Below are 24,871 nucleotides of genomic sequence, written 5' to 3'. Positions count from 1 at the left end.
TATATTGCATGCTAACTGGACATGCGCTGGAATCTAGCCTAAAATACTGATAAACACATATCGTTATTTTTCACAGTATCAAATTAGCATTGACTAAAGTTTCAAGTCAAAATATAGTGTATACACATACATTTATTTACGTTAAAAATAGATTCATACTCCATGACCGATTAACAAAAATTGTTCATAACCTGACAGCCTTGCGAAGATGACGGGTCGAGTGATACCGGAACAAAGGTTCCTGAGTCGTGCCTTTACTTCGCGAGTTGCTCTAGCACTTTTAATACTGATAATTTTCTTCGGATTCCCGGCTCTCTGCGGGGGCCACGGACATTCACACGATGAACCTCCAAGCTTCAAATACAGCCAAACGGCAAACCAAAAGTTTCACGAATCCGCTGATCTCAATCATCACCACGAGCCTCATCATCATCATCACCACCAGCACGACCATGAAAAACATCACGCCCACGCTTCCGCAGACTCTCGAACCTCCGACCCTCCTAAGGGTCGAGACTTGGCGTCTCTCTGGATAAATGCTGTCGGTTCAACCCTTCTGATCTCTGCTGCACCGTTCTTAATTCTGTTTCTGGTTCCATTGGACAACAGTAAAGAGAAAGAACCTTGGCTGAAAATGGTCCTGAGCTTCGCCTCTGGGAGTTTACTGGGTGATGCATTTTTACATTTGATTCCACATGCTCTTGAACCCCACTCTCATGCACATGACGATTCTCACGCTCATAGCCATGTACCACCAGGAGAACACGGACATGAACATGGGCATGATATGACTGTTGGCTTATCAGTTTTACTGGGAATAATAACGTTCCTTATGATAGAAAAAGGAGTGCGTTTAGTCAAGGGAAATCATTCACATTCTCATAGTCATACCGTTCCTGTCAAAGAAAAGAAGCAGACTAAGGCTTCCGACAAAGACAAGTCTGATGGCAATGACAACCAATCGTTGGTAAAGAAAACTGAACTCATCGAGGACATCAAGATTGCTGGGTATCTGAATTTGGCTGCTGATTTTACACACAATTTTACAGACGGACTCGCTATCGGTGCGAGCTACTTAGCTGGTAACAAAATCGGAATCACCACTACAGTAACTATTCTGTTTCATGAGGTGCCTCATGAGATTGGAGACTTTGCCATTCTCATTCAAAGTGGAGTTAGCAGAAAAAAGGTGATCTTTGTATTTATCATTCACATTGGTTCTGAATACAAGCCCGAAATTTTGTTAAGTATCTTCCAATCATTTCAATGTTCATTTTTCAGGCAATTTGGCTCCAGCTAAGCACTGCGCTGGGAGCTGTTACAGGAACATGCGTGTCCTTATTAGCTGAAGGAATGGGTAAGAATGAAAAATTTTATACATTTATCATAGCTCTGATTCTTGTTTGTAACTCATTAAGATTGATAGATTAGCTGTTATTTTTATAAGTGTCTGCCACTGACGTTTTGATATTCTGCGATTACAGGTGATTTCGCCACTTCATGGATATTACCGTTCACCGCTGGTGGCTTCATATACATTGCAACTGTGTCTGTAATTCCTGAACTTTTATCTGACACCAAATTTTGGCAGTCGATTAAGGAGATTATTGCCTTGTTATTCGGTGTTTTTATAATGGTGCAAATAGCAAAGTACGAATGAATAGTGATTGATACAGTGACCATGTGCAGTACATGTATCTGTGAAAAATTTTCTTGCAAATTGTAGAAAATATTTTTTTCACGATATCATTTTGAGCTGCTAATAATTGTAAACGGAGTAATGTAATTAGTGACCATGATTTTTCGACTAGCAGCATGTACTTTTAGATAATTTAGCTACATAAGATTTTTTGTAGTTTCATTACTAGAAAGATTATTTTTCTTTGTTGATATTTTTCATACTTTACACATTTTTTTATATACGGCTATACATCGGGAACAATTCTTGAAGATTATGTGAGTAAAATTGTTGAGATTTGTTCGGTATCAAGAGATGTGAGTAGTTGCAAAGCTCGCGGATTTCAACCGTGTATAATTTATTTTTATATAACTATAAGTAGATTCAGACGTAATTTAGCTATGATGTGAAAACAAATTCCTGTGCAATCCAGTTGCTGTAATAATTATTATAGTCATTATTAACTTGAGGATATTCACGCATACATCACACGACATTAAAGTTGAACTACAATATATACTAATGTTGAATAATTATATGAAACCTATCATTGTTTCAGTATTCGCACGTTAAATTGGAAATATGCTTTTGCAGTAAAGTACCTTTCAAACACTTATTTCAGACTAATCACTTAGAAGTAGGAATACTCAGTCATATTTTACACAAACTAAGTAAAACGTGTTTGAGATTTTATGATTTGCTTGTAATGTGGCATTTTTAGTGCATATAATTGCGCATTTGATATTATCTGTTATTGAGTGTCATTGAGGTCAAAACAAAACACCTGACCAAAAATATATCAGGTGCCAAATGTTAATAATTATTCAATTAACTTACGAGGATGAATTTAGTAATGTTAACATAACGAAAAATTTAAAAAAATCACTATTTTGTAGTTTCTAAATGACTTTTCAATACGTAGTTATATTTTCAAAATATCAGAGTGTCTAGTTGCTTGATTATGGTTTACTGAATTTCAAACAATCCTGAAGTAGTGACAAAACGGTTTGTTTATCCTAAAAATACATTATTGCATTGACATTATAAACTTTAAACTCGTATCGACTTTGTAGCTTCTACAGTACTCAACCGTTGTAGAAGCTGAATTACTTAAGCACCGAAAGTTATTAAAATAAAAGAGTTGAAACAAAATTGATAGTGCTGTTCCAAAGAATACTCATTACTAGAACCTATGTTGAAAAACTTGACACATATTTTTGAATAATCTCGGACTGTACAATTATGTTCAATATGAGGCCACAAAAAAATAATACAAAGAGTCAACTCACCAAGATAACAAATATTAATAAAACTCTTGCTACATATGTGAATCTAAGAAGAAAGTAGTTTGTTAATCTCATCCAGGCAATCATTTGCTTCTACCAAAGACTCTTTATTTTTTCGAGATTTTGATAATCTCCAGCCTTCCTGACATGATTTTTTAGCTGCATCGTAAAGACCTTTTTTCATGAAAACATTTCCCAGATTGACATGAATTGAACCAAGCTCTTCCATCTCTGGTAATTCCTTTCCTGTTTGGTAAAATTGGTAAATTAGTACGAGTGCAAATGCTCAGCATAAAACATAACGTTAATTAAAATCTGTTAGTCACCAATTTCTGTAGCTTTAGTTAAGTAATCGATCGCTCCATCGTTATCTCCTTTCATGAAACTTATTGTGCCGAGATCATTCAATAGGACAGCGGTTTGCTCGTGCTTCTCTCCATTAATTTTCAGTGAAACTTCATAAGCTTTGAGAAAGTATTCAAATGCCTTGTCATGCTTAGACTGAGACAAAAGGAGTCTGGCGTACCAATCCATGGTCATAGCCCAAAGAACAATAACATCCTCATCTTCGTCCCCCTTGTCTACCTTATCTTGGAGATGCTTTAGGCAAAAAGTATATCCATGCTCTGCCTTTCTGTAAAGGAAAGAAGAAGCACAGTAAATTATTATAATTATTTCCGAATGATTGCGCTGACACTTCACAATGGTAAGTATGTTCAATCACAGTGGCATGCTGACCCGGTATCCCCTTGATGTTCAAATATCTTAGCCATTTTTAGACTCATGTGTAGAACCTTTATATCATTTTCTGGCGTGCCATTTGATATCAGCCTCTGCATTACAGAGACAAAGAGGGCCTCTGCTTTTTTGTACTCTCCAAGGTCAAAAGCCAAATTTGCCATCAAGTCATAGATGTATGTGACTGCCTGGTGATTCTGAAGTGCCTGAGCTTGGCGAAGGGCTACGTGCAACAACTGCTCCGCTTTTTTAAATTCTCCTTTCTGAAATGAATTAAATTAAGATGTGCCAAGAGCGCAGCGATCATAATGAATTTCGATCACGATTACTGGCAAAATAACATGACGTAACCTGAAATATAAAATCGTCTGCTACGTTCGACTGATATCACATTTCACCTGTATCATTAATATAGATCGTTTCATAGTCATAATGAAATCCGGCACTTTTTCATCGTCCGACTCATCCGAACCAAATAATCCGAAAAACATGGCATTTCCTCCGATGACAAATTTTAAACCGTTGTTTGAGTTGTGGCGGTTATGGTGCTGTCGAATCGTTCCAAGCTTCGGAATCCACCTTCTGAAATTTCTATGTCCCGCACAACGAATCCACGACGACACCGGTCCATTTGAACCTAAATTGTAAACAATTCTCCTTCCACATAATTTTAACGCGCTAAATAATAATTTTTCTGCTGTCATTTCAGAACTGAAATGAACAATCAATTGAGATTGCGAAAGAGGACGTCAGACGTGTTATTTTTCATCATAAAGATTTGCAAAATAGTTTGTAGTCTATTTCAAAATGTCTAAATAATGCCGCTGTTGCATTTTATTTTACTTAGCGATAATATCACGCAAACTTTCACAGCCAAATACGATAAATAATGGACAAGTAAAATTACATATTACCGCCAAATAGCCCCATTATCGTTAAGAAAAAATAAAATGTAATATACGAATTATATCGCGACGATCGCGACCGTGTCGACGGTCGATTGTAATAGCATAGGTTTCTCTCTGATAGCATCACATCGACAGTCAGTCGTGCGAGTTTTGATCGAACTGGACCTGGTCGTTTCGTTCCAGTCACAGGCCGGAGCCATATTGGTTTCTTTCAAGTTCTCTAAGTGTTACGGCAGGCTCTGAATTATAATTTGCAAAATGGCACGTCGAATTGCTGGGCCTACGATAAACTGGGCAGCGATGGCCGAAAGAGTTCCGGAGCCGCAAAAGCCATCTTTCCTAGCTTTCAAGACCAAGTCCGACCAGTATCTTCGTCGGTTAGTAAACCCATTTCGGCTCCACAATCTTCACAGATAAATTTTTAATCATTATGTAACAAATTTTCACAATGCGCCACTAACTAAAAATGTATCTAAATAGTCCTGCAATATTAGCAGCGACCTGGATTAATCTTGAATTGAAATTACCTTCTGCCATTTCGAATACCTATTAAAATGCACTCGTCACACATGCCAGAAAGTCACAATCTTTGCTTCTACTTTTTTCGTTAGCGAAAATTTAGTAGACCCCACGTTGCTCCTTGTTAGTTTTGTGGTAACAAAATTAAAATTCTTAATATTTGTTATAAGATTCCTTGCTGGTTTTTCCATTGAAAAATGTATTGTCACATGTTTAATATATGTCCTTTTGACGAAACTGAGGGGATATGAACCAAATGGTTTTTTCCCTTTCGGTACCTCTTACAAACTTACTATTTGCATTTCATTCAAGACTCAATAGTTATTCATCATTATAGTATGCAAGCCAATCCTGAAAACTTACCAAAATTTGATTGGGCCTATTACAAAAAAAACGTTGCTGTGGCTGGATTGGTGGACAAATTTCAAAAGGAATTTGAAAGCTTGAAAATTCCTTACCCTGAAGATAAATACACCTCAGCGGTGGAGGCACAAGAAAAGGAAGTGGTAAGATATACCATCGTAATGTTACATGAAGATACTAACAGAAAATACCAAATAAATCATAAAACATTTTAGCACTCCTCAGTTGAAGCTTTTTTAACTATTTACAGTACTGATATAATGAAGGACTGCTTCTCTTTCAGGCAGTTGAGACAAAGAAATTTATCGAAGAATCAAACCAGCGCATCCAAAACTATGAAGCCGAATTAACAAAGATTAGAAGCGTTATTCCTTTCGAAGAGATGACCTTGGAAGACTTTGCCGATTTTTATCCCGAGGATGCTTTGAGACCATTGGACAAACCAACCTTCTGGCCACATGACGAAGATTCTGAGTTCACCGAAGAAGAACTCAAAAAACTTGCTGAAAAATGAAGCAATTGCAACATTTGGTTTCAGTATAGTCCAAAATTAAACTGCGGGTATTATACTGCACGCTGAGAAATTGTAACACTCCACATGATCGATTACCATTGATAATATATAACAAATATAGAGAACCATGTGCACTATAGAACCGTGTCAATTTTTCAGTGTTAATAATGTAATGAATCATTGTTCAAATATTAACGAAGAAATAAATTAATAGAATATTATTTTATTATTTTACTTGGCATTGGCTACTATCAGTTCGAGGGGAATCATAATCCGAAGACATGTTTTGTCACTGTACACTATTGTGAATTTTATTATAATTCCTGTAATATACAGAAACAGCAATATCTCAGAACACACGCATACTGATGATTCACGGGAGTCTGACTCTCATTGTCAGTAACATGCCAGACGGACAAGTACGAAGATACTAGCCTTTATTACATTAATCATATTATACTTATTTTTGTTGCTGTTTACTATTCTAGATTTTGTGAAAAATTTCAATGTATGTACGTCACCGCCCAACGACAACACGCACGATAGAGCTGACGGAGCTCGCGTAACTGAAAGCCACTCACCCAAACTTCAAATTTTAGGCTTCGGACAATTCCATTGACTTGAAGTCGATACATTTTTATCATAATCGTCCTATACTATTTATCTTACTCCTACGGGCTTAGATACAACTAAACTAAAAATATGGGAGACCACTTGCTCCGACACCTCATTCAAATAGCAGTCGTGATTGAGATAAATCTAACTAAGGTGGTGAATAAAATTGTATCAGTTTGATCGTCCAATGGCCAAACCGTGCGGAAATCAAAACCTCCCGCGCAGCTTAAAATTTTCAGTACATTTTTTGTTATTGTTGTCTTTAATTTTCTCCATAATTCGTCGATTTTATATCCGCACTTGGCCAGCCCCGTAATCAACGAATGAACGCAGCTTCATGTAAATTGTAGGTATCAAATTTTAAAGGAGGATCAGTGAAGCTGCATTATGAAAAAGCAACGGCATCAATATGATGAAAAACACTGATACGAAAGATAATTGACCTACGTTCATACGTCAAGAAATAGACGTTTTCAAGTGTATCTTGATTGTTATAATACAAGTACAATACAAAGAATCTTAATGCGGATCACTTCTTATTTACACTATATATTCGTCTAATGCACACTCACATAAAATTTTGTCTAAATTAGTTAAGGTTAAGATTAGGTTTTGACCAAACCTAAGGATCAAACCTAAGTTTGAAAAGTTCCTGCGTAGTCTCGATTGTTTTGCAGCAGCAGCACTCCAATGGAATTCATCGGTGGAGCGGTTAATTATTATGAATGTACTTTGAATAACTAATGAGTAGAAGACACGGGTCGACACTGGTTTCTCCAATATGACCAGCAGCGAACCCTGTGGAATGTTTTCAGATTCCGTAGCGTGTTTCCATTATTCTATGCATGATGGTATGGAGTATATATCTGTAAGTACCTATTGATATTTTTAAACCCAATGATGAGTAGAATACGAAGTCGAACGACTCATAGCTTTTCATTAGTTACGTTCGGCGGATATATTGCTGTGGACCCGTGTCGACTAAAAATGTATAATTAGCGTGCTAATTACATTACATATGTAAAAATTCTCTAAATTGAAGTTCAGCACACCAGCTATGTGATTTGTTACCGTAACACATAATGTATCAAGATGGATGTTTGTGATTGTGAACGTAAAAAAGTATGTATTCTCGCGTTTTACTAAAATAAAATTCACTAAGAACTGTAATGCTGTTGAGTTGGTAGAATTCGATTTCCCTACAGGGTAGGGACACGGTAAACATCAACATTCATTCCGGGGTTAAAAGATGTATTCTGGGCCGGCCATGTCTATAGCCCACCTGAACTTGTCTCTCTGAGTCTTATTGTAGATTTTTTCAATTGGAACATCGTATTTCTTGCACCTGTAAAAAAATTATATTACATTATCACCCCATGTAACAGTTATAATACGATATGAGAAATGGAATTTAAACGTATAGAATAACTAACCACGCAACACTAATCCGAGGGTCCAAATAGTTTAACTTTGATGTTCCTAGGGCGATTTCTTTATTTTCCTCTCGATCTGTAGCTTGGACTTCCAGTCTGGCCAACTGTTCTCTAAGTCGATCTAGCATTTTCTTCTTTTTCTCATACACTCTGCAATTCATAAACATGTTATTGAGTATTTACGTAAGGTGAAAAAAAAAAACTTAAAAGAATAATGAACAGATATTTACACTTTCTCCTTCACAGAGCCATGTTTGGCATCACGTTTGGCGTCTTTGACCTGCATCTCTGCTTCGCTTATAGCTTCCTTCTTGGCTACAATCTTTGCCTTCAGGTTTTCCATTGACTTGGCATGGGTTTTTGGGACAGCCCGTTGATGGTTACACAAAATAGCCACGGCCCTGTTCGCCCTATTGTATGCTAATATTTTTTCGGCCACTGTATCGTCAGCATTTGTCAATTTTTCAAGCTGTTGCTGTAGCGTCCAAGACGCGTTGTAAGTTCTGAACACTTTAGCAGTAAGGCCTTCCATTAGTTCGTTCAAGTGTTTGTTCATAACTGTAGTGTTTAAACGATCAAAAAGATCGTCACCAGGTGACTTATTTTCCATGAAAAGTTGCACATTTTTGAAAACACGTTTCTCTACAGGTACTTCATTGTAATATCTGATTGAATCCTTTCCTAAATGAAAAATCAAAAGTTGTTATTTCAACAACAGCAATGGAGTGAAATAAGCTGATCCATTGTTCAGAGTATCATATATAATACATGCACATATATTATATATGGTATGTATAGATAGATACATATTGGAAAGTATATCTTACCTAGAAAATCAAACACTACCACAAAGTCTTTGCCATCTTTATGCTCATGTAGAGATATATGTTCAACTCGCAGAGAACAGCAGCCTACTGTATCTGCCTGGTCCTCGTCCTTTTCATTTCCAGCCCTGAGAGCAAGCTTGTCTATAAAGTACAAGGCAACAGCTCTTTGCCTGATGCGCATTTCTTTGCTCTTCCAGTCCTCGCGATATTCAGCCCGGATTTTATCAATTGATTTTGCTAGTTTTCGGGCAATTTCGTACTTCTGCCAGTCTTTCTCTCCTTTCAACTTACTCGAAGGATTCAACATAACGTATTTCACCTGGCCTTGAACATTCTCTGTCCATGATGCCAACCACGTGACATTTGGATCATGCCTGACTTCTCGCCATTTGTGTCCGGGTGGAGGTTTTGGAATCACGGAGTCCTTGGAACAGTTAATCAACACGTCTTCTGGAATCACCTGAAATTCCAAAACTTATGGTGTCAATTGGTTGATCAGATATATCTATAGGAGAAGGGTGAAGAAATTTTCGATTTTACGTAAACTGGGAAACAGGTTTGCAGTAAAGCGGAACAAATGATTGCAAAGATGAGGTACCTAATTTGGCTTTTATTGAAACAATACAACAAGAAGATATTAATGTTCAAAACCCATACCCGTTTTTTCAGTTTTCCCATTTTAGGATGCTCACCACGGCCCCTGAACAGACCCGGTGGTTCTATCTTGAAATTGCCTATTTTTTCTTTGTGACCATCAATGGTGCAAAACCCATATTCTTTTTGAATCTCCTCATTTTGCTCCTTGATTTTCTTTTTCTCTTCCTTAGACATTGCTTTCCGCTCTTCGCTTTTCTGTAGGAAATACGCATGCATTTCTTTGAAGTTACACTTTGACAGTTCCATTATTTTCGACCTCTCAGATTCAGTCATCACATCTCGCCAGTCAGTGAAGAAATTGGTGTTGAATATCTTCTTGGTCGTGTAGTCGTGATCTAACATTCGGGCATAGAAAGTTGCCACTTCCTCAGTTTCTGGTTTCAATTTCATCTCTTTACCATTATAATAAAATTTCACATCTTGTGGCAATGGTTCGTAATCCGGAGCAAATACAGGACCCTTGTGTTCTAAGAAGTTCCATTTTGTCCTATCATTTTTTTTTTCTTCCTCCCACCTAAAATGTTTTAAGGACAAGAAAAACAATTGAAATAAAAAAATTATTATTTATCATATCACCTAAATTTCTTCGAGTGAACCGTAACCAGCAAAGTTTGATGAATTGTTCGGGATCGCGATTCAACGTGATATGAAATGGGAGGGTAACATAACCTCACAATTTGGATTTTAAAGCCATCACAGACAGGAGATCGTTTGAGCATGAGAGAATGCTGTGTATTGCACATGGTATTTGTGAGTATTACACAAATTTTATTCCATCTTGGGCAGCAAAATTTCCCGTTATTCGGCAACAATCTGTTCATGCTTCACAGACAGGGCAATACAAATGCAGCATACAGGCTCCACGGGCTACGGCCATATTGGATTTTAACTAGGAGCAGTTTTTTTTTTTTTTTTTTTTGCGCGCTTGAAGTAGGATCTAGAGTACACCAGAATACAGTCACTATACGCAACATATAATAAACTAATCTCATTATATTTAGGTTCGTATACTACACATAGGCCACAAAACGTCGATTATAGATGGAAAGATAAGGGAAGACTAAGACAACCTTTTCCTACTTTCCAACCGATGTCTCAGTGAACTAGCCCAGAGTATCAATGAACCCAGAGTAGTATTCGCTACTACCCGTTAATCTTATACTCATTGGTAAATACATTTGACTCACCATTTCCAGACTTCTTGTGATTCCTCCTCTTTCTTTTTTCGTGGTGATGTTTCTGATTTTACAGTTTTGCTGGTCTTCTTTTTTACTTTAGTCTGAAAAATTTGGTTACAATTTTTGGGGTAAGAGTGAAAAACGCTGTATTTGTGATTTCAAAAAGTAGGGCAAGCAAAGGAATGCTCAGGTACCTGTTTATAGTCATTCTCTTCTTCGTCTTCATCATCCATATGTTTCCTCTTTTTCTTCTTCAACTTTGCAGTTTCTTTTTTTACCTTCTTGCGAGATGAAAGAGGGATATCTTCCTCATCGGAAGATTCAATTTTCCTTTTTACCATCGATGATGAGCTGTTTGTTCTAACATTCTGTTGTAAGAGATGTCAATCTTAATAGGAAGTAATATATATCTCGTAATTAGGAGCAAACTACAGCTTAAGACAAAATATTCAGTAACTCCTATGTAACGGAGAAAATAGATTATTGCTCACTATGTTTTTGCCAAGTTTTTGTAACATTTAGATAAAATAAGAATTGCCCAACCGATCAAGATCTTTGTCTTGAGATGACATAAGATTAGTATGTTACAATATACTGCTGCCAGCAACCAATGTTTTTGGGATAGGGAAGAATTCGCGAGAATATTGTAAAGGGAATTCTAGGTTAGAAAACGAAATTCCCATACTATTATCAAGATTCTGAATTAAATTTCTATTATTTAAAAAATCCAGTTCGTGAATTTAGGTTAGATTGAACAGCCTTTGAATCGAAAATTCAAAACATTCCCGATAAACCTATCACGAAGCAAAAAAAATTTAGTCAAACAGATGTCAAGCAGATTGGCAAACAAAAAAATAAATAATAATTGACAAGACGGAGCAGCATCAAACTGGACGAACAAAAAAAAAAAAAAAAATGAATTATCAGTTCAGTGTTATCTAGTTATTGAAATATTGAGGAAAGAACACGTCTATCAAATCCTCTATATTTAATACCAAGAATAAAACACACAGAAATGTACAACAACGAACAACGTGCCATGCCTGACGACGTACCGCCAAGGATGGTTTGTTCCGGTTGCCAGAGTGAAGGCCATCTTTCCACTGAAAACACCAAGTCTATTGAAAATCTTGGAAGATGCCAAACTACTGTCACTTTGTGTTAATTAATACATAACCCTGATTAAGTTGATTGAAACGTTTGAAACTTAGTGATATTACTGACAAATTTATATTGTCTAAATACCGAAGTGCTGAAATTGTAACGATGTATTAAAATTGAAACTGGATAGCATATGATATAAATATTTACCAGAGGCACATCCTCTTCAGACTCCTCCTCAGTTTTAATAGTAGTGTTGTGGAGATCAGAAAGTCTTGTGTCATTAGCATCTGTGGAATCCATAGTTGCATCTTTGTTCCACTCTTCCTCACCGTCATCCTCCTCTTTAATGTAAAGAGTCTGCTCCCCGCCGCTATCGTCATCGACATCATCATCATCATCAAACGTCTGCGTGAACAATGATGAAAATGCATAATTATTTAAAATTTTTTCAATAAAATGTGTGAGTCATAAACCATCGATAAACTCTGGTTTTATAAAAAAAAAACTTTACGCGTAGATAAAAAAAATCAATAGCACCAATTATTACAAAAACATTGAATAACAGCTACCTCTTTTACCTGATGCTTGACAGGGTCAACTTGATACTGGTAATCTTGGTTCACCACTGGTTCTATCTTAGGCACCAACTCAGGCTCAGTTTTTGGTTCCACTTTAACTTTTGTCTCATCTTTGCTTTTATCTTTTTTCTCATCTCTGTGTTTAGCTGAAAATTTATTGTCAACTTGTGAGAACTAAGAGCAAAGAAAAGGTAAGTGTGACCATGCAAAAAAGGATTCAACAACATGTAAAACTTAAAATTACAAACTACTAATTTCATAACTCTTTACATCTTTCTTTGTCTTGGCGACGACGATCCTTGTCTTTATCTTTATCCTTGTCCTTATCGTGGCGATGTTTCTCTTTATCTGATGATCGATGCTTGTCCTTTTCAGTAGTTGAATGTGACGAACTATGCCTATCCTTGTCTTTATCAGAAGAATGCTTTCTATCTTTGTCCTTATCCTTTGAAGATGTTTTATCCTTGTCGCGAGAGCTAGAACTTGAGCTTGACTTGTGCTTCTCCTTCTCTCGCGAACTTTCCTTGTCCTTAGAACTGGAACTTGATTTGTGATGGTCCCTGTCCTTGTCTTTGCTTGAAGTTGAACTACTTTTATGATCTTTATCGCGGCTCGATGAAGAACTACTTTTCTTTTCTTTTTCTGACTCCTTAATTTTGTCTTTGTCCCTGCTGCTATGCTTGTCTTTATCCTGAAATTTTCAAGTCACACATCAATATTTTCAATGACGCGGTACCAAAGTATGTGAAAATCTAGGGAAAAAAAATAATACCAACCTTGGAGGAACTCGAACTGTGCTTATGCCGATCCTTGTCCCTATGTTCGCTTTTGTGACTACGTTCTTTGTCCTTGTCCTTACTTCTATCTTTATCTTTGTGCTCGGATTTCTGTGGGCGCTCTTTATCCTTGTCCCTATGCTCAGATTTGTGCTCTTTTTTCAGGTCATACCCATTGGACATGCCATTTAAATGGGAATCTAACAGTGAAGAAAAAACACACTGAAGCAATGTTTTGATAAGAGTCTGGTATTGGTTTATCGTAGGAACCAGAGTGGAACAAGATATGGTATATGCGATGCATACTATTGTTTTAGGATATGACCATAACTTGACAATAGCTTTAAATTATAATTAAGACATCAATGTCAATGGGGCAGAGTTTATTTAAAGTGAAATACTTATGAGAAATAAGGATACTGGTAAACAGAAAGAGCCAAGGAACAAAGAATCCTGTATTTTTCGATAATAGCCGAAACTATCGACAGGTTTTCGCATATGTAGAAAAGGAGGGAGGGGGAGTTCCTGCAACCGGGATATCCGTTACACGTAAGTACGGGAGATTTACGGACGAGCAGAGGTGATGCACGCGACGAACGAACGCGGCGTAGACATATGATGGAGTGGGCTATGAGATTCTAGTTGAGGGAACAGGAGTGCGGGGAAGGGGTATCGCAGCCAGGTAGAGGGTAGCAAAGGGGTGAGAGGATCGGGAATCTTACCTCCATGATTCCCGGCCGCACTGCTGTTCTCCTTGGCTCGTTTCTCCTGCAATTGAAACTGAATGAGATAATCAGAATACTTCATGAGCTTAGGAACGTTTGCAGTACGGAACAGGCCAAGCTGCGGGCCGACGAACGTTCGAAATAGCAACGTAAGGTCCGTAGATTGCTCGCAACATCTTGTGACATCGTGCTACGTGGGGACTTAGCCGCAGACGCCATTTTGGGACTTAGAAAAATTCGCGTCTCTCGTCGAGGTTGTCAAGAGAAAACCGACCCAACGGTCAATATATCGGAAAATCCGAGCACCTACGACGGTTCGAGAGATTGGAAACGAGGATGGTAGACACTTACCGGGTTGGATATTGGCTGGGAGGTGGCCTGATCGAGATCCATTAGTAACGTGCGACCGCAACAGATAAACGACACCAGACGACACTACGCGCAATGCTCTCGCTAAGAGCTCTGGGAGACAGACCGGACGAACGGCCGGGATGAACCTGGCAGCGTCTAAGTGCCCGAAACGCAAAACTGCGCATGCGCCTCTCGAAGCACACCGGATGAGTTCGGCAAACCTCGGTAGTACTCGGCTGAGTGCCAATGCCCTCGATTCAACTCCACTCGCCACGGGACACGGGCCGTTTCGCCTTTTCTTCTTCTTACTTTTATTTCTGTTTCTCCCCTTTGAGTTGTCTTTTCTCTACCTGGACTCTGCTCGCTGCCTTCCGGGCAAATGAGTGGATTTTATTAGGAACGGTTGGAACTTTTTTCGGATGCTAGTAGTTTCATGCAAGCGTTTCCTAGGCAAATTCATCAGCCAAATTTTTAATGCTTATTATATTAGTCGATAATCTGTTCAAAATTTAAAAGAAAATAGTTGTTACCGACCGCGCCAATCTCTCACACTTACATAGGTGAAAAATTATTCAACTTACCACGCATTAATACAATAATACCTTTAATTGGTATTCATTGAAATAAGTCATTGATGGTACAGCTAGATTATTATGAGTGTACAGAATTTTGTTCACTCAATAAATAAACAACGTGCTGGAGCTTTTTCTTATTGTATGAAAAATTTATTATTTTTAAGCCGCGATATTTCATTATATCTATATAATTTCGGGATTTTATTACAGATTAGAAACGATCAGATCAGGTATTGGCAAACAATAACGTTCTTCTGTCACTTGATTGTAAAAAAAATTCACAAAACTGAGAAATTTAGTTGATGATATCTAAATTTATAAATTATGTGGTTATAAGAGTATGATGAACAATTGGTTAGCTAGGCTTGTTCTGAGCCTTCTTCCCAAGTTATATGTCTATACTTCTTCCCAGTACGGGCCAATGAGACAAAAACATTGTAAACCTTGGAATATTAAATTTCGTTGCCTATAGATATTTAAATATAATAAAATAATTCCTATTGTGTCGCGTAGACAGTAAACCCCGCGAAATATATAGGTATACCTACATATTTATCTTCAAACTTTAAAGTACTCAGGTTTTCCCTCTGCATTCCACGTTGTTTTCATCTTTTGAAAAGCAAATACGGCATACAAAGCTGTAATATAAGATAAGAATTTTAAGATGATAAATTAAATTTTTATTGTATACATAAATTGACTATGTTAAAGTCACTCACATGTCGCTTCCCATTCTGGTAGTGAAAGAGTGCCAATTTTTCTGTGTCCAGTTGAATTCTGCATATACTGTGCTGCATACCGATAGTCTTCGGGATTCTGACCGAGAAGAGGAGCTTCGTGACAAGGAGGATACGTCTCGAGAGCTCGCATTTTGCCAAGCAACGACCTTCCCTCACTTTTCATTCTTTCGTAAAAGTTCTCAAATCTGTACAGAAGAAGCATATTAATGTTAGCTTCGATGTCTCTTTGAATGCGATATATTTCTTACCTTTCAAACATAACAAGCTCCAAACCATATTTTAAAGCTAGTTTTGCGAGAGTTGGTAGATGTACAAGAAATTCTGGACAGTTGACAACCTCTTCCAAATGAAAGTTGTACTTGGCTCCGAACAATGGAGGCTTTACTTTGTCTTCACATAGAAACTCTACACTGTATATGTCATTTCCAAATTTGTTGGTATCACTCTTTTGCCACCGAGATCTGTGCATAGACATAGACGAAAAATGAAGTATCAGCAATGTACAGCCTTCATTTCTGAAGAATCGATTTGTACACTTGTACTTCTGTTACATACACGAGGTCGTAGGCATCAGGTATAGTGCCAATAAAATATCCTCCCGGCCTCAGGCTTTCGCCTGCATTCCTGAGCATGCACTCAGCCTGCTGTAGTGACTCAAAGCTGTAGTGGAATGCAAACTGACAGCTCACTAGATCGAGCTGACAGCTGGCATCCTTGTATTTTTCCCTCAGTCTAACCTGATATAACAAGTTTTTATCAGTCAATAACTAGGAAAAAGAATTTACGTGAACGAACCTTTGTGCAGTCGGCAGAAATGAATTCTGCAGTAAAGACTGGTGCGAATCCTCGATTGTTAGAACTTCTGTTCAAGAGATCATTGTAGCGACTCTGGCACTGCTCCACGGACACCTCAGCTATGTCCGCACAAATTAAGTGGGTGATATTTGCCTTTGACCATTTCAAAAGATCTCCACCCTTGCCACAGCACATATCGAGAACTTTGAATGGAGCCCTATGCCCTTTACCCTGACGTGCCTTTCCCAGATACTCACCTATGTGAAAAAGACACTATTTTTTATATCTGCATTTATTAAGTAGGCAAATAACTATCATTATAACTATGGTAATTATGAAATTAGTTTTATAAATTAGTTTCACCAAACAGGCATTGAACAGCCGATTAACTTTGCCAGGATGGATTTGAATACAAAATAATGGTTAATCTTACTTATCAGCATGCTTTTGATCCAGTTGTTGAAATTCCTCATGTGAACAATGCGGCTTTGAGATCTCTGAGTCAGGCCTTTCGATTCGAGTGTATTATAATGCTTCGTTACCAAAGCTGAATTTCCAGCTAACTTGTCACCTGTTGAGAGGTCTGACGGAATACTAGATTCCTTTGTCTGAAATTTGTCGTCAACTTATCAATACAGCAAGGATTAAGGTCCTATGAAAAGTATAGGAAGAGGCAAATATGATTCATATGAGACGTTTGCAATATTACATTTGAAGACGAGCAACAAATATACACATGTGTAACTATCATTGGATGATCAACGGTAAGTGATTTTTTCAGGTATCTAGATGATTAAAAATTTGTTATTCATCCAGGTATGTATTAGCATGTTATTTTTTCATATAACTTGATGATCAAGAACAGGATTCGGGAACGAGTTTCGAAAATGACGGAATATTGTTTTAGATCGAGCGGGTTGTTGACAAAGAATTTTCTCTCAAGGCATCTCTGAATTTCAGTTATTTACAGTACATAAATTTTCAAAAAATTATTACATTATGTTTTGAGAACTTTTCCGACAGAGGACGTTCCCGCGAGTAAAAAGCATCCTTTGGGTTAGGATTTCCTTGAAATACCGCAATTTCAAAATCACGCATCACCTTTCGCAGTGTCAGGGTCGCCTATCAAAAAATACACTGTGGAATCGTAAATAAAATAAACAATTCCGATTCACCCTACAGAGTAACTTGTTACTTGCCGAACAATTTTGTTCTATTAGACGTGAAATATGTACAATGTCATGAATACCCGGACGAACAATGTGTCATTGATCATCCGATTATCCGAAAAATAACATGCTAATAATCGCATAGGTAATACCACAGTAATTCGTATGAATTGTTTTCTTTCGTGTAAACAAAACGGGAGCGAGAACATAATTGTTCGCGACAACGCGCACAGTAAACTTTGATATCTAAACTATAATGTCTCACCTGTGCATCTTGTCTAGTATCGTCCGCTGCTTCATCATAACCTTCGCCGCTTTGTTTGGTTGAGTCTTCGTCGACTAATTTTCGTTTTTCGGCTGTTCTTTTGCCAGTACTTCCACGATTATCGAGAGTCTGGCCAGATACGGTTGAATCATGCGAAGGAGTCCGGTTACCTTCATTTTCATTCGCGGGACCCGTTTCTTCGGGCGAAGAAGACATTTTTTAATAGAAATAATAACCCCTTAGAATATGTCTGGATTAAATGATATGAATTTCACGGTAATATATTTCATAAAAGCTACTTTGTCATTAATATCGCAAAGTTTATTCCGATCATCAGAATCATTCCAGATTGTGTCACCGATCGTTCCCATGTATTTGCAATAACGGTGTAAATACTCTACTGGGTAAACCAGTGCAATTATAAATTTTCAAAAGCACTCGAGGAGTTGGAACCCGTGTGTATTTACCGACACCGCAACATTGAATGGTTTTCTGACAACTGCACGAAGTTTGCTGCGGTTCGAGGTGGACGAAATTGTTGCATATTCTACAATCTAGTAATATACACCGTACGTGAGAAAAAGTCGATAATCGGATCTCTAGTACATTCGATTTTTCCATGTTGGTAAGGCACCTACACTGATAATTCACATCACATGAAATAGAACGCGCTCTTTGGTTAAAACGTAAAACACCGCTACATCGTCTGCTACCATACTAAACTACGTACCGGATAAACTACCACATATGTAATCCGTACTATTGATGTGATACCGTGAAGCACTTGAATTCATAAATCGAGTCTGATGGTAGAGTGTATCATCAGCTTCACTGCTAAAAAATAATGGAACTGTTTATAGGACGAACTTGTCTAAGGCTAGTCAGTTCGCCTGTGAAACTGTCAAGGAATCTAGCACACCTGCAAACATCTTTTCCGGGTTATGAGAGACGCCGCTGCTTACCACAAGGGCAAAAACTTGGGACATCGGTTTTCGGTAGGTCGGTGATTCGAATCTTTCTAAGTATCGTCGAAGGATATGATCCCTAGAAAATGTAATTTATTTTCAGAGATGTATTGTCAACCCTCATTGACACAAGTTTATAAAACGAAACAAATAGAAAGGCGTAACCCTTGCAACATTACTGGTTTTGCTCAGCGTCGGTTCTTTTCCAATCAACCTAACAAAGATTGCAATACTACTTCAACTCCTGTGCAGCAGTTAACTGTCTTTCAGAAAATGAAACAGATGACCAAAGACTACTGGTACGTTCTCATACCGGTACATGTAGTTACATCGGCTGGCTGGGTACTGATATTTTACGTGGCAGCTAAAAAGTACGTATAGATTTACAAAGGTCTTGGATCAAGCCAGATTCCCATTTTAAAAAGGAGACAAGGCTACGCATTCATAACACAGCAGGTTACTCTTCATTTTTTAGTAGCGTCGATGTGATTTGGATATTGGAGAAGTTGCATGTTAGTGAAAAGTATATTGAGGCTCTACGAGGTTCCAGTGCTGGCTTCTGGGCTATAGTATATGCATTATACAAAATATTTACACCCCTTCGATATATGGTTACTGTTGGTGAGTCAGAGCTTTCTCAGGTACATTCAGCGAGATAAGATTATAATTTATGATTTACTGTTCTTCTAGGAGGTACAACATTAGGCATCAGGTATCTTCGCAAAATGGGTTACATGAAATCGAAACTTCGAACAACTCCTACACAAGTAAGCAATAATGTTACATGATATTTCAATTTTAATTAGCTGAATAAGTAATTTACATTAAGAATATATTTTGTTTGCATCATATAGAAGCCACAAAGTGCAGAACAGAGTGTTTCTGAGCACAAGAAAAGTTACGGAAAAGTAGGGTGCAAGGATGGTCAAACGCAAGCTGATCCACCAAAAACGTAGTACGTGTTTTTATGCCTATGGTTGGCTGCCAGGATGTTTGATAATTTAATATGAGCCATGCTCCCTAATGCCAAATTTGTGGTATCCTGTAAATGATGTATTGAAATGTTTGTAATAAAGTATGGAGAATAATGTTTTAATCAGGATTTTTCATTTACCTGATTTCAATGGCTTCTGATTATATCGGCTAAAAATTTAGAAAAATTGACTTCTTCTCCAGCTCACATTACTAATGTATCAAGTATATAATATCAGTTTTAAATTGGTTTCCCTAGTAAATTTGATTGTATGTCAGGTTTGCTTTTATATAGTCATCTGATAAGATTGTGATCTCTTTGCATGCGGATCGTTGTGGTCAATGATAGGAAATCAGTCCACACCAGACTCTAAAGTAGGGCATATTTAATGTAAATAAATACGTTCTTTTCTCGTGCGCGTGTAAGAGTACCTGTTCAACCTTGGAAACTTCATGACCAATGATAATGTTTACAGTACCTCATAGTATTCTATGTGGCAATGACTTTGTACGCCACTTCGTTCTATTTAAATATAATATGTCTGTGTGTATATCTACAACAATTAATACTAAGTTGAGCCCAAACGAAAAACAATTACCGTATTGTTCCGAATATAAGTAGAGGTTTTTTGCTGTCGATAGTATCTGCCAAAGTCGTCTTTGTCTTATGGGTGAGTAACTAATAAAAACACCCTGAAATACTGCCCTAGAATTGGGAGTCGTCTTAGGTGCGGAAACGGCTTACACTTTGAACAATACGATATAATACGTACATAAACATTGCGGAGTATGATTGTAAATAGTTTTTGGCAGCTTATTTTGATCGTGGATTACTAATTTAATTCCAAACTGGCCTCTTTTTTTTTCGTAGCAAAATCATGTTTTTTGATCATCTGTTATTACATCACATTTGTATTGCGTTCGATAATCTAGGTTTTGTTTGTAACTTACATTATGCTATTAACAAGGTGTGCCACTGCATGGTAAAAATATGAATCAGTGGATAAGTTTATCAAAGTATAAATGTACGAATAAATTTTTGTTTGGGCGTACTGTAGTGAAGTAATTGGCCGCACCACAATCAAAATTCCGCTAAGTAATAATACACAATATTTACAAGAGACATAATTCGTCTTTCACAAAGTAACTAGCAACAAAAAATGATTTACTATTATGCATGAATATTCTATTATATCACAGTTGCCTATGCAACTCGGTATGTCCTTCTTGTTACTACGCCACACTCATTATGCCAAGAGTATCTTAGGCAATAAATATACTATGTATGTATGCATGTATGTATGTTCATAACCCGAGAGCCATGCAACAACAATCTGAGTCTATGAAATATTATACGTGTGACGATCAGAGTATTTCAAAGCCAGAATATCAACGATCTATCGCATCGAATAAACAACTTTGGCACATCGTAAAATCGCTGGCCAGCTCTCAGATGCATAAATAATTAAATATTACTTTATAATATATATATATATATATATGTATGTGTATATGTATACTTGTCACTCGGTTTGGCTAGTGTAACTAGTAGTGTAGTTAGATTAGAAGTGATTATTTCACCCCCCTAAAGATTAAGATTGAAGTTCCGGATCAAAATGTTCTATGTGTTATATCTACCACAAGTGGAGGAATTTATCCCATAAATTGATAACTTGCAGAAACTGGCTGAGGCGGTCTAGGCTGCGTATGCGAGAGCCGTTGTATATGACATGCTCGACACATGAGCCTTCCGTCTAGCGGGTAACACCTTTTGTCAGGCTCATCTGTTAATTGCATTCCGCAATCTTCGCACACATAACAATCAACGTGGAAATCTTTATCCATTGAAACGACACGTACTGTTTCTTCAGTACCCTGTAAAAAATTTTGATGAATTCATTAGAATAAGAAAGAAAATATTTAATTACGATATTGAAGCTGTAACATTTTCCAACAATTACTTCAACAGGTGTTATTCCTTTGCCGCAAGAAGCGCATTTTGGGGCAAACATTCTGTGATAATCATTGACACAGTAAATTTTATTGTCGACGTCAACAGTGAAAGGTACTCCATCGAGACATTCATTGCAGACACAGCACCTGAAGCACCCAGGATGATAGGACTTTCCCATGGCCTGAAGGATCTGTTAAAAATTTTAATAGTTTAGTGAATTCCAACAAGGATTGAATGATAATAGTGAAGCGACGTTTAATCCTACCATTTCCATGATTAGGTGCCCACAGATGGCACATTTCTCTGCAGTTTGCTGGAAACCAGAATACTGGAAATAAAATCAACACAGTATTAATAAGATAAAACTATTCTAACAATAAGCAAGTACTTATTAACAATAAGTAAGTACTTATTGTTAGTTCTCAACTAAATGGTAGACGCTTAACAGCTACGTACTAGATAGTCCTCTTCACAGTAAACACGCCCATGAACATTGTAGAATGCTTTGCCTCGTAGCGCTCTGCCACAAGAACAGCAAATAAAGCAATTGGTATGATAAAGATTACCCATAGCTTGGCACGCCTGACCAGCTCCTGTCACTTTCTCACCACATGTGTGACAAATTCCTGCGGAATGTAAAGTCAGAGTTATTTATTGCATTCTACACATAGCTGTTAATCAAACCTCATCACAAATCTCACCAAAGTACTCCCCCTCTTCTTCTTGTTTCTCCATTTCCTCCTCCAATTGTCTTGTAAGTTCTTCTATTTTCCTCTCTGCTTCTGTTGGACCCTGAGGAGTAATTTATTCAATTATCTTTTGTTAAACGCAATAGATCAAAGATAACAGTGTAGCTACAAAATTTACCAAAGGTCTAGGGGGTGTAACACTATATGGCAGTAACCCTTTTCCAGGAGCCAGTTTGATGGGTGGTGTGACTGACATTGGTGTCTCTGGTCTGGTATCTGCACCTTTTTGCAATTGTGGAACTCCACCACTCAAATACACAGGCCCTGCTACACCGCTGGTCACTCCTGGTGGCAGGCTCATAATTCTCGGTTTATGAATTGCTGTATCATCATTGACAGACTGAGACGCGCTTGTTACAGCAGGTTGTACTTGCCCTCTAACTGGTGACAATGGTATAGACTCGGGAGGCAGAGCGAATCTAGCATTTCCAAGAGCATTAGACATCATTTGAGAAGCAGGTTCCATTGGGGAGATTTGAGGGTGTGTAGGACTGGCTTTAGGTGAGCTTCGCATATCACTAGTTTGTCCACCAATCCTCAACTGATTATCAGATCTGTTTGTGCGGCCTGATGAATAAGATGGCGAGCTATTTCTAACGAGAAGATCGGCACGTTCAATTTGAGATCGATCCGTAGAGTGCCGACTTGTCATAGATGGATAAACAGGTGGTGAGTTCCTTGTTTGAAGATCCGATCGCTGATCAACACCTGGGAAATTTGACTGACTAAAAGATGTAGTAGATCGAGGATTTGTCTGATTCGGACTTGCTCGATAGTTTGGAGGAGTTTGATCGACAATGCTCTGAGATTGTCGATAGCTTTGCTGTATCACATCACTTTGTTCTCGATAAGGAGAGTGATGTGGTTCGGACAACAGACGAACAGGTGGCGATTCCCCCTGGTCTCTGCCAGCTAGGTGTTGGTTAGCCCTTGGTGAATGCTGCTCCGGGGAATAAGCATAAGTCCTGTTTCCCTGGAGATGGAGTTCAGACGGGGGAACATAGGCATTTTTTGAACCTTGCGAATCCATTGATGGAATGTAACGAACAGAAGAGGGATCTGGAATGGATCCTCGTTGATGACTAACCCCATTGTAACTTAGGCTACGACTCTGACTTCCCGAAGGTCTTTGGTGAGGTTGGCTGCTCATCTTTCCTGTCATGACAACATAATCACCTCCCTCCATGTTTGCCGGATGATAGAAGTTTAGAACCTGAGGACAAGATTTATTGTGCTGTTGCTGCTGCTGCCTTTGCTGATGATGATGGTGAGCCGATGAGTCAGAAAAGCTGCTTTGAACTTGATGAACCTCTTGGATATTTTCATACACAGGTGGAGCTTCGTATGGGGGCAGCTCCTTAGCTGGTGAGGATACCGACTGATACCGAGATCCAGGCGGTACCTGGGGCTGCGCCTTGCGAAACGTGGCCTCGTAAGCATCGCCTGCAATGGATCCCCTGGGGCTGCTCCTTGGGCTGTGTCTAGACTCCACTGGGTGATAATATGGCAGATGAGAAGGAATCGTGTTCTGAGGGTAACAATCAACGTTCTCGTAGACAGGGGCCTGCTGACCCCTAGCCATTTGCTGCTGGTGAAGGGTTCCGATTGACTCGACGGATTTCGGAGTCGCGAACCGCGACGCGGCGATGATATTCTCACGTTCATACATCTTGTAGTCAGGGGGTGGCTGCCTTGTCTCGGATACGCCTCCACCTTCGATGAAGCTCTCGATAGCCCCGACGGGACGCTGGAGCGGTGTCCTGTTAACGGGGACCTGACCCTCGGGCCGTGAACCCGAGACACGCCCGCCCGTACCTCCGGCACTTGGATCCTCTCCGACACGCAGGTTACTCATCTTCTCGACGTACGCGTCGACCGAATCAGACATCCTGGCGCGATGCTACTCCCGAGCGTCAACCTGTCACCCGTCAATTTCAGGCTAACTACCTAAGTAAACACGCCGACCGCGTATCACCTTGGATTGTCAACGGCACAGTGCGACATCACTTCGCAGGAATCATTGACTGCGCATAAACACAAACAACCCCCGAATATTTGTCAGTTAGGAATTTAGTACGGACGAGTGATACACCCTTCCGAATCGACGTCGGAATCTAAACGATCTTCGTCGAATGTATTCTCAGAGGGAATTGGCGTGACGTGATGAAGGACCGAGTGACGACGGGACGACGATTTCGCCGGTGGTGGGGTTGGCGATAGCCTTTTATGTACGGAAATTAGATAACGACCACCTGCTAAAATCCACCGATATTTACTCCCGCCAGTTCTCTTGCCTGGGTTGACTCAAAACTGTGAAACATTTTTCCCCCACCTATCGTCCAAATCTAAGACAAGTTTTCACCCACTTGAACTTTGCTCATTATTGACTCAATTCGATTCGAGACCTACCGAGCTGCCTTCGAGAATTATTTGCCGT

At 38.5% G+C, this 24,871-nt stretch overlaps 7 protein-coding genes and 1 long non-coding RNA gene across 17 annotated transcripts; 4 read left to right on the top strand and 4 right to left on the bottom strand.

Moving 5' to 3' along the window:
* Positions 1-25: 25 nt before the first annotated feature.
* LOC124176796 (protein catecholamines up) lies at positions 26-2,195 on the top strand. Its single transcript, XM_046558496.1, has 3 exons — positions 26-1,189; positions 1,282-1,357; positions 1,485-2,195. Exons 1-3 carry the CDS (start codon positions 209-211, stop codon positions 1,658-1,660), a joined length of 1,233 nt encoding a protein of 410 aa, XP_046414452.1. The 5' UTR covers positions 26-208; the 3' UTR covers positions 1,661-2,195.
* On the bottom strand, positions 1,926-4,634 carry LOC124176797 (tetratricopeptide repeat protein 19 homolog, mitochondrial). 2 transcript variants are annotated; one of them, XM_046558499.1, is made up of 4 exons: positions 4,054-4,634; positions 3,703-3,965; positions 3,291-3,598; positions 1,926-3,210 (listed from the first exon to the last, which is right to left on the bottom strand). In XM_046558499.1, the coding sequence occupies exons 2-4, from the start codon at positions 3,864-3,866 to the stop codon at positions 3,011-3,013; spliced, it is 672 nt and encodes a 223-aa protein (XP_046414455.1). In that variant the 5' UTR covers positions 3,867-3,965; positions 4,054-4,634; the 3' UTR covers positions 1,926-3,010. The 2 variants fall into 2 exon arrangements, with proteins under 2 accessions (XP_046414455.1, XP_046414453.1); XM_046558497.1 differs by having other exon boundaries at positions 4,101-4,634.
* Positions 4,635-4,746: 112 nt separating this feature from the next.
* On the top strand, positions 4,747-6,227 carry LOC124176801 (ATP synthase subunit d, mitochondrial-like). The gene is made up of 3 exons (XM_046558505.1): positions 4,747-4,987; positions 5,467-5,635; positions 5,776-6,227. Exons 1-3 carry the CDS (start codon positions 4,869-4,871, stop codon positions 6,004-6,006), a joined length of 519 nt encoding a protein of 172 aa, XP_046414461.1. The 5' UTR covers positions 4,747-4,868; the 3' UTR covers positions 6,007-6,227.
* Positions 6,228-6,288: 61 nt separating this feature from the next.
* LOC124176789 (DNA topoisomerase 1) lies at positions 6,289-14,416 on the bottom strand. 6 transcript variants are annotated; one of them, XM_046558483.1, is made up of 14 exons: positions 14,251-14,416; positions 13,897-13,942; positions 13,175-13,374; positions 12,669-13,089; positions 12,390-12,544; positions 12,028-12,225; positions 11,772-11,819; positions 10,911-11,084; positions 10,726-10,817; positions 9,539-10,052; positions 8,882-9,341; positions 8,285-8,735; positions 8,055-8,204; positions 6,289-7,966 (listed from the first exon to the last, which is right to left on the bottom strand). In XM_046558483.1, the coding sequence occupies exons 1-14, from the start codon at positions 14,290-14,292 to the stop codon at positions 7,864-7,866; spliced, it is 3,054 nt and encodes a 1,017-aa protein (XP_046414439.1). In that variant the 5' UTR covers positions 14,293-14,416; the 3' UTR covers positions 6,289-7,863. The 6 variants fall into 6 exon arrangements, with proteins under 6 accessions (XP_046414439.1, XP_046414440.1, XP_046414441.1 ...); XM_046558484.1 differs by having other exon boundaries at positions 12,399-12,544; positions 14,251-14,415; XM_046558485.1 differs by lacking the exon at positions 11,772-11,819 and having other exon boundaries at positions 14,251-14,414.
* LOC124176806 lies at positions 10,173-11,670 on the top strand. The gene is made up of 2 exons (XR_006869470.1): positions 10,173-10,288; positions 10,540-11,670. It is a non-coding gene; the product is annotated as an uncharacterized LOC124176806 (long non-coding RNA).
* A 537-nt stretch (positions 14,417-14,953) lies between the features above and the next one.
* LOC124176795 (mRNA cap guanine-N7 methyltransferase) lies at positions 14,954-18,357 on the bottom strand. Its single transcript, XM_046558495.1, has 7 exons — positions 17,795-18,357; positions 16,794-16,968; positions 16,361-16,617; positions 16,121-16,302; positions 15,814-16,026; positions 15,545-15,750; positions 14,954-15,463 (listed from the first exon to the last, which is right to left on the bottom strand). Exons 1-7 carry the CDS (start codon positions 18,008-18,010, stop codon positions 15,384-15,386), a joined length of 1,329 nt encoding a protein of 442 aa, XP_046414451.1. The 5' UTR covers positions 18,011-18,357; the 3' UTR covers positions 14,954-15,383.
* Positions 18,358-18,449: 92 nt separating this feature from the next.
* On the top strand, positions 18,450-19,855 carry LOC124176799 (uncharacterized protein C18orf19 homolog A). Of its 4 annotated transcripts, none has more exons than XR_006869466.1 (5): positions 18,450-18,789; positions 18,863-19,130; positions 19,235-19,376; positions 19,450-19,526; positions 19,614-19,695. XR_006869466.1 is itself a non-coding variant. In XM_046558502.1 (5 exons), the coding sequence occupies exons 1-5, from the start codon at positions 18,736-18,738 to the stop codon at positions 19,713-19,715; spliced, it is 651 nt and encodes a 216-aa protein (XP_046414458.1). In that variant the 5' UTR covers positions 18,500-18,735; the 3' UTR covers positions 19,716-19,855. The 4 variants fall into 4 exon arrangements, 3 of the variants coding, with proteins under 3 accessions (XP_046414458.1, XP_046414457.1, XP_046414459.1); XM_046558502.1 differs by having other exon boundaries at positions 18,500-18,793; positions 19,235-19,380; positions 19,614-19,855; XM_046558501.1 differs by having other exon boundaries at positions 18,502-18,789; positions 19,235-19,380; positions 19,614-19,855.
* A 655-nt stretch (positions 19,856-20,510) lies between these two features.
* Positions 20,511-24,798, bottom strand: LOC124176790 (LIM domain-containing protein jub). The gene is made up of 6 exons (XM_046558489.1): positions 22,553-24,798; positions 22,387-22,477; positions 22,142-22,311; positions 21,951-22,013; positions 21,693-21,875; positions 20,511-21,606 (listed from the first exon to the last, which is right to left on the bottom strand). The coding sequence occupies exons 1-6, from the start codon at positions 24,320-24,322 to the stop codon at positions 21,385-21,387; spliced, it is 2,499 nt and encodes an 832-aa protein (XP_046414445.1). The 5' UTR covers positions 24,323-24,798; the 3' UTR covers positions 20,511-21,384.
* Positions 24,799-24,871: the final 73 nt, after the last annotated feature.

Source organism: Neodiprion fabricii, chromosome 2 (assembly GCF_021155785.1).
Source record: "Neodiprion fabricii isolate iyNeoFabr1 chromosome 2, iyNeoFabr1.1, whole genome shotgun sequence".
In the NCBI taxonomy this organism is placed as follows: Eukaryota; Metazoa; Arthropoda; class Insecta; order Hymenoptera; family Diprionidae; genus Neodiprion; species Neodiprion fabricii.
The sequence above is the reverse complement of the archived record's forward strand: the minus strand, read 5'-3'. Positions and strand labels throughout refer to the sequence as shown.

Coding starts and splice junctions, on each gene's coding strand:
- LOC124176796 (XM_046558496.1), top strand. CDS start 209: ATGACGGGTCGAGTGATACCGGAACAAAGGTTCCTGAGTCGTGCCTTT. Junction 1,190..1,281: donor GTGGAGTTAGCAGAAAAAAG/GTGATCTTTGTA, acceptor TTCATTTTTCAG/GCAATTTGGCTCCAGCTAAG. Junction 1,358..1,484: donor CTTATTAGCTGAAGGAATGG/GTAAGAATGAAA, acceptor CTGCGATTACAG/GTGATTTCGCCACTTCATGG.
- LOC124176790 (XM_046558489.1), bottom strand. CDS start 24,322: ATGTCTGATTCGGTCGACGCGTACGTCGAGAAGATGAGTAACCTGCGT. Junction 22,478..22,552: donor TTACACCCCCTAGACCTTTG/GTAAATTTTGTA, acceptor ATTACTCCTCAG/GGTCCAACAGAAGCAGAGAG. Junction 21,607..21,692: donor AAGGAATAACACCTGTTGAA/GTAATTGTTGGA, acceptor AATTTTTTACAG/GGTACTGAAGAAACAGTACG.
- LOC124176789 (XM_046558483.1), bottom strand. CDS start 14,292: ATGGATCTCGATCAGGCCACCTCCCAGCCAATATCCAACCCG. Junction 13,090..13,174: donor ACAGTTCGAGTTCCTCCAAG/GTTGGTATTATT, acceptor TGAAAATTTCAG/GATAAAGACAAGCATAGCAG. Junction 11,820..12,027: donor CTGAAGAGGATGTGCCTCTG/GTAAATATTTAT, acceptor TGGTGTTTTCAG/TGGAAAGATGGCCTTCACTC.
- LOC124176795 (XM_046558495.1), bottom strand. CDS start 18,010: ATGTCTTCTTCGCCCGAAGAAACGGGTCCCGCGAATGAAAATGAAGGT. Junction 15,751..15,813: donor GAGCTTGTTATGTTTGAAAG/GTAAGAAATATA, acceptor TCTTCTGTACAG/ATTTGAGAACTTTTACGAAA. Junction 15,464..15,544: donor ACCAGAATGGGAAGCGACAT/GTGAGTGACTTT, acceptor CTTATATTACAG/CTTTGTATGCCGTATTTGCT.
- LOC124176799 (XM_046558501.1), top strand. CDS start 18,639: ATGGAACTGTTTATAGGACGAACTTGTCTAAGGCTAGTCAGTTCGCCT. Junction 19,131..19,234: donor TTTTACGTGGCAGCTAAAAA/GTACGTATAGAT, acceptor TTCATTTTTTAG/TAGCGTCGATGTGATTTGGA. Junction 19,381..19,449: donor TCGATATATGGTTACTGTTG/GTGAGTCAGAGC, acceptor CTGTTCTTCTAG/GAGGTACAACATTAGGCATC.
- LOC124176801 (XM_046558505.1), top strand. CDS start 4,869: ATGGCACGTCGAATTGCTGGGCCTACGATAAACTGGGCAGCGATGGCC. Junction 4,988..5,466: donor TCCGACCAGTATCTTCGTCG/GTTAGTAAACCC, acceptor TCATCATTATAG/TATGCAAGCCAATCCTGAAA. Junction 5,636..5,775: donor AGGCACAAGAAAAGGAAGTG/GTAAGATATACC, acceptor CTTCTCTTTCAG/GCAGTTGAGACAAAGAAATT.
- LOC124176797 (XM_046558497.1), bottom strand. CDS start 4,406: ATGACAGCAGAAAAATTATTATTTAGCGCGTTAAAATTATGTGGAAGG. Junction 3,599..3,702: donor GAACATCAAGGGGATACCGG/GTCAGCATGCCA, acceptor TTTCCTTTACAG/AAAGGCAGAGCATGGATATA. Junction 3,211..3,290: donor AACTAAAGCTACAGAAATTG/GTGACTAACAGA, acceptor TTTACCAAACAG/GAAAGGAATTACCAGAGATG.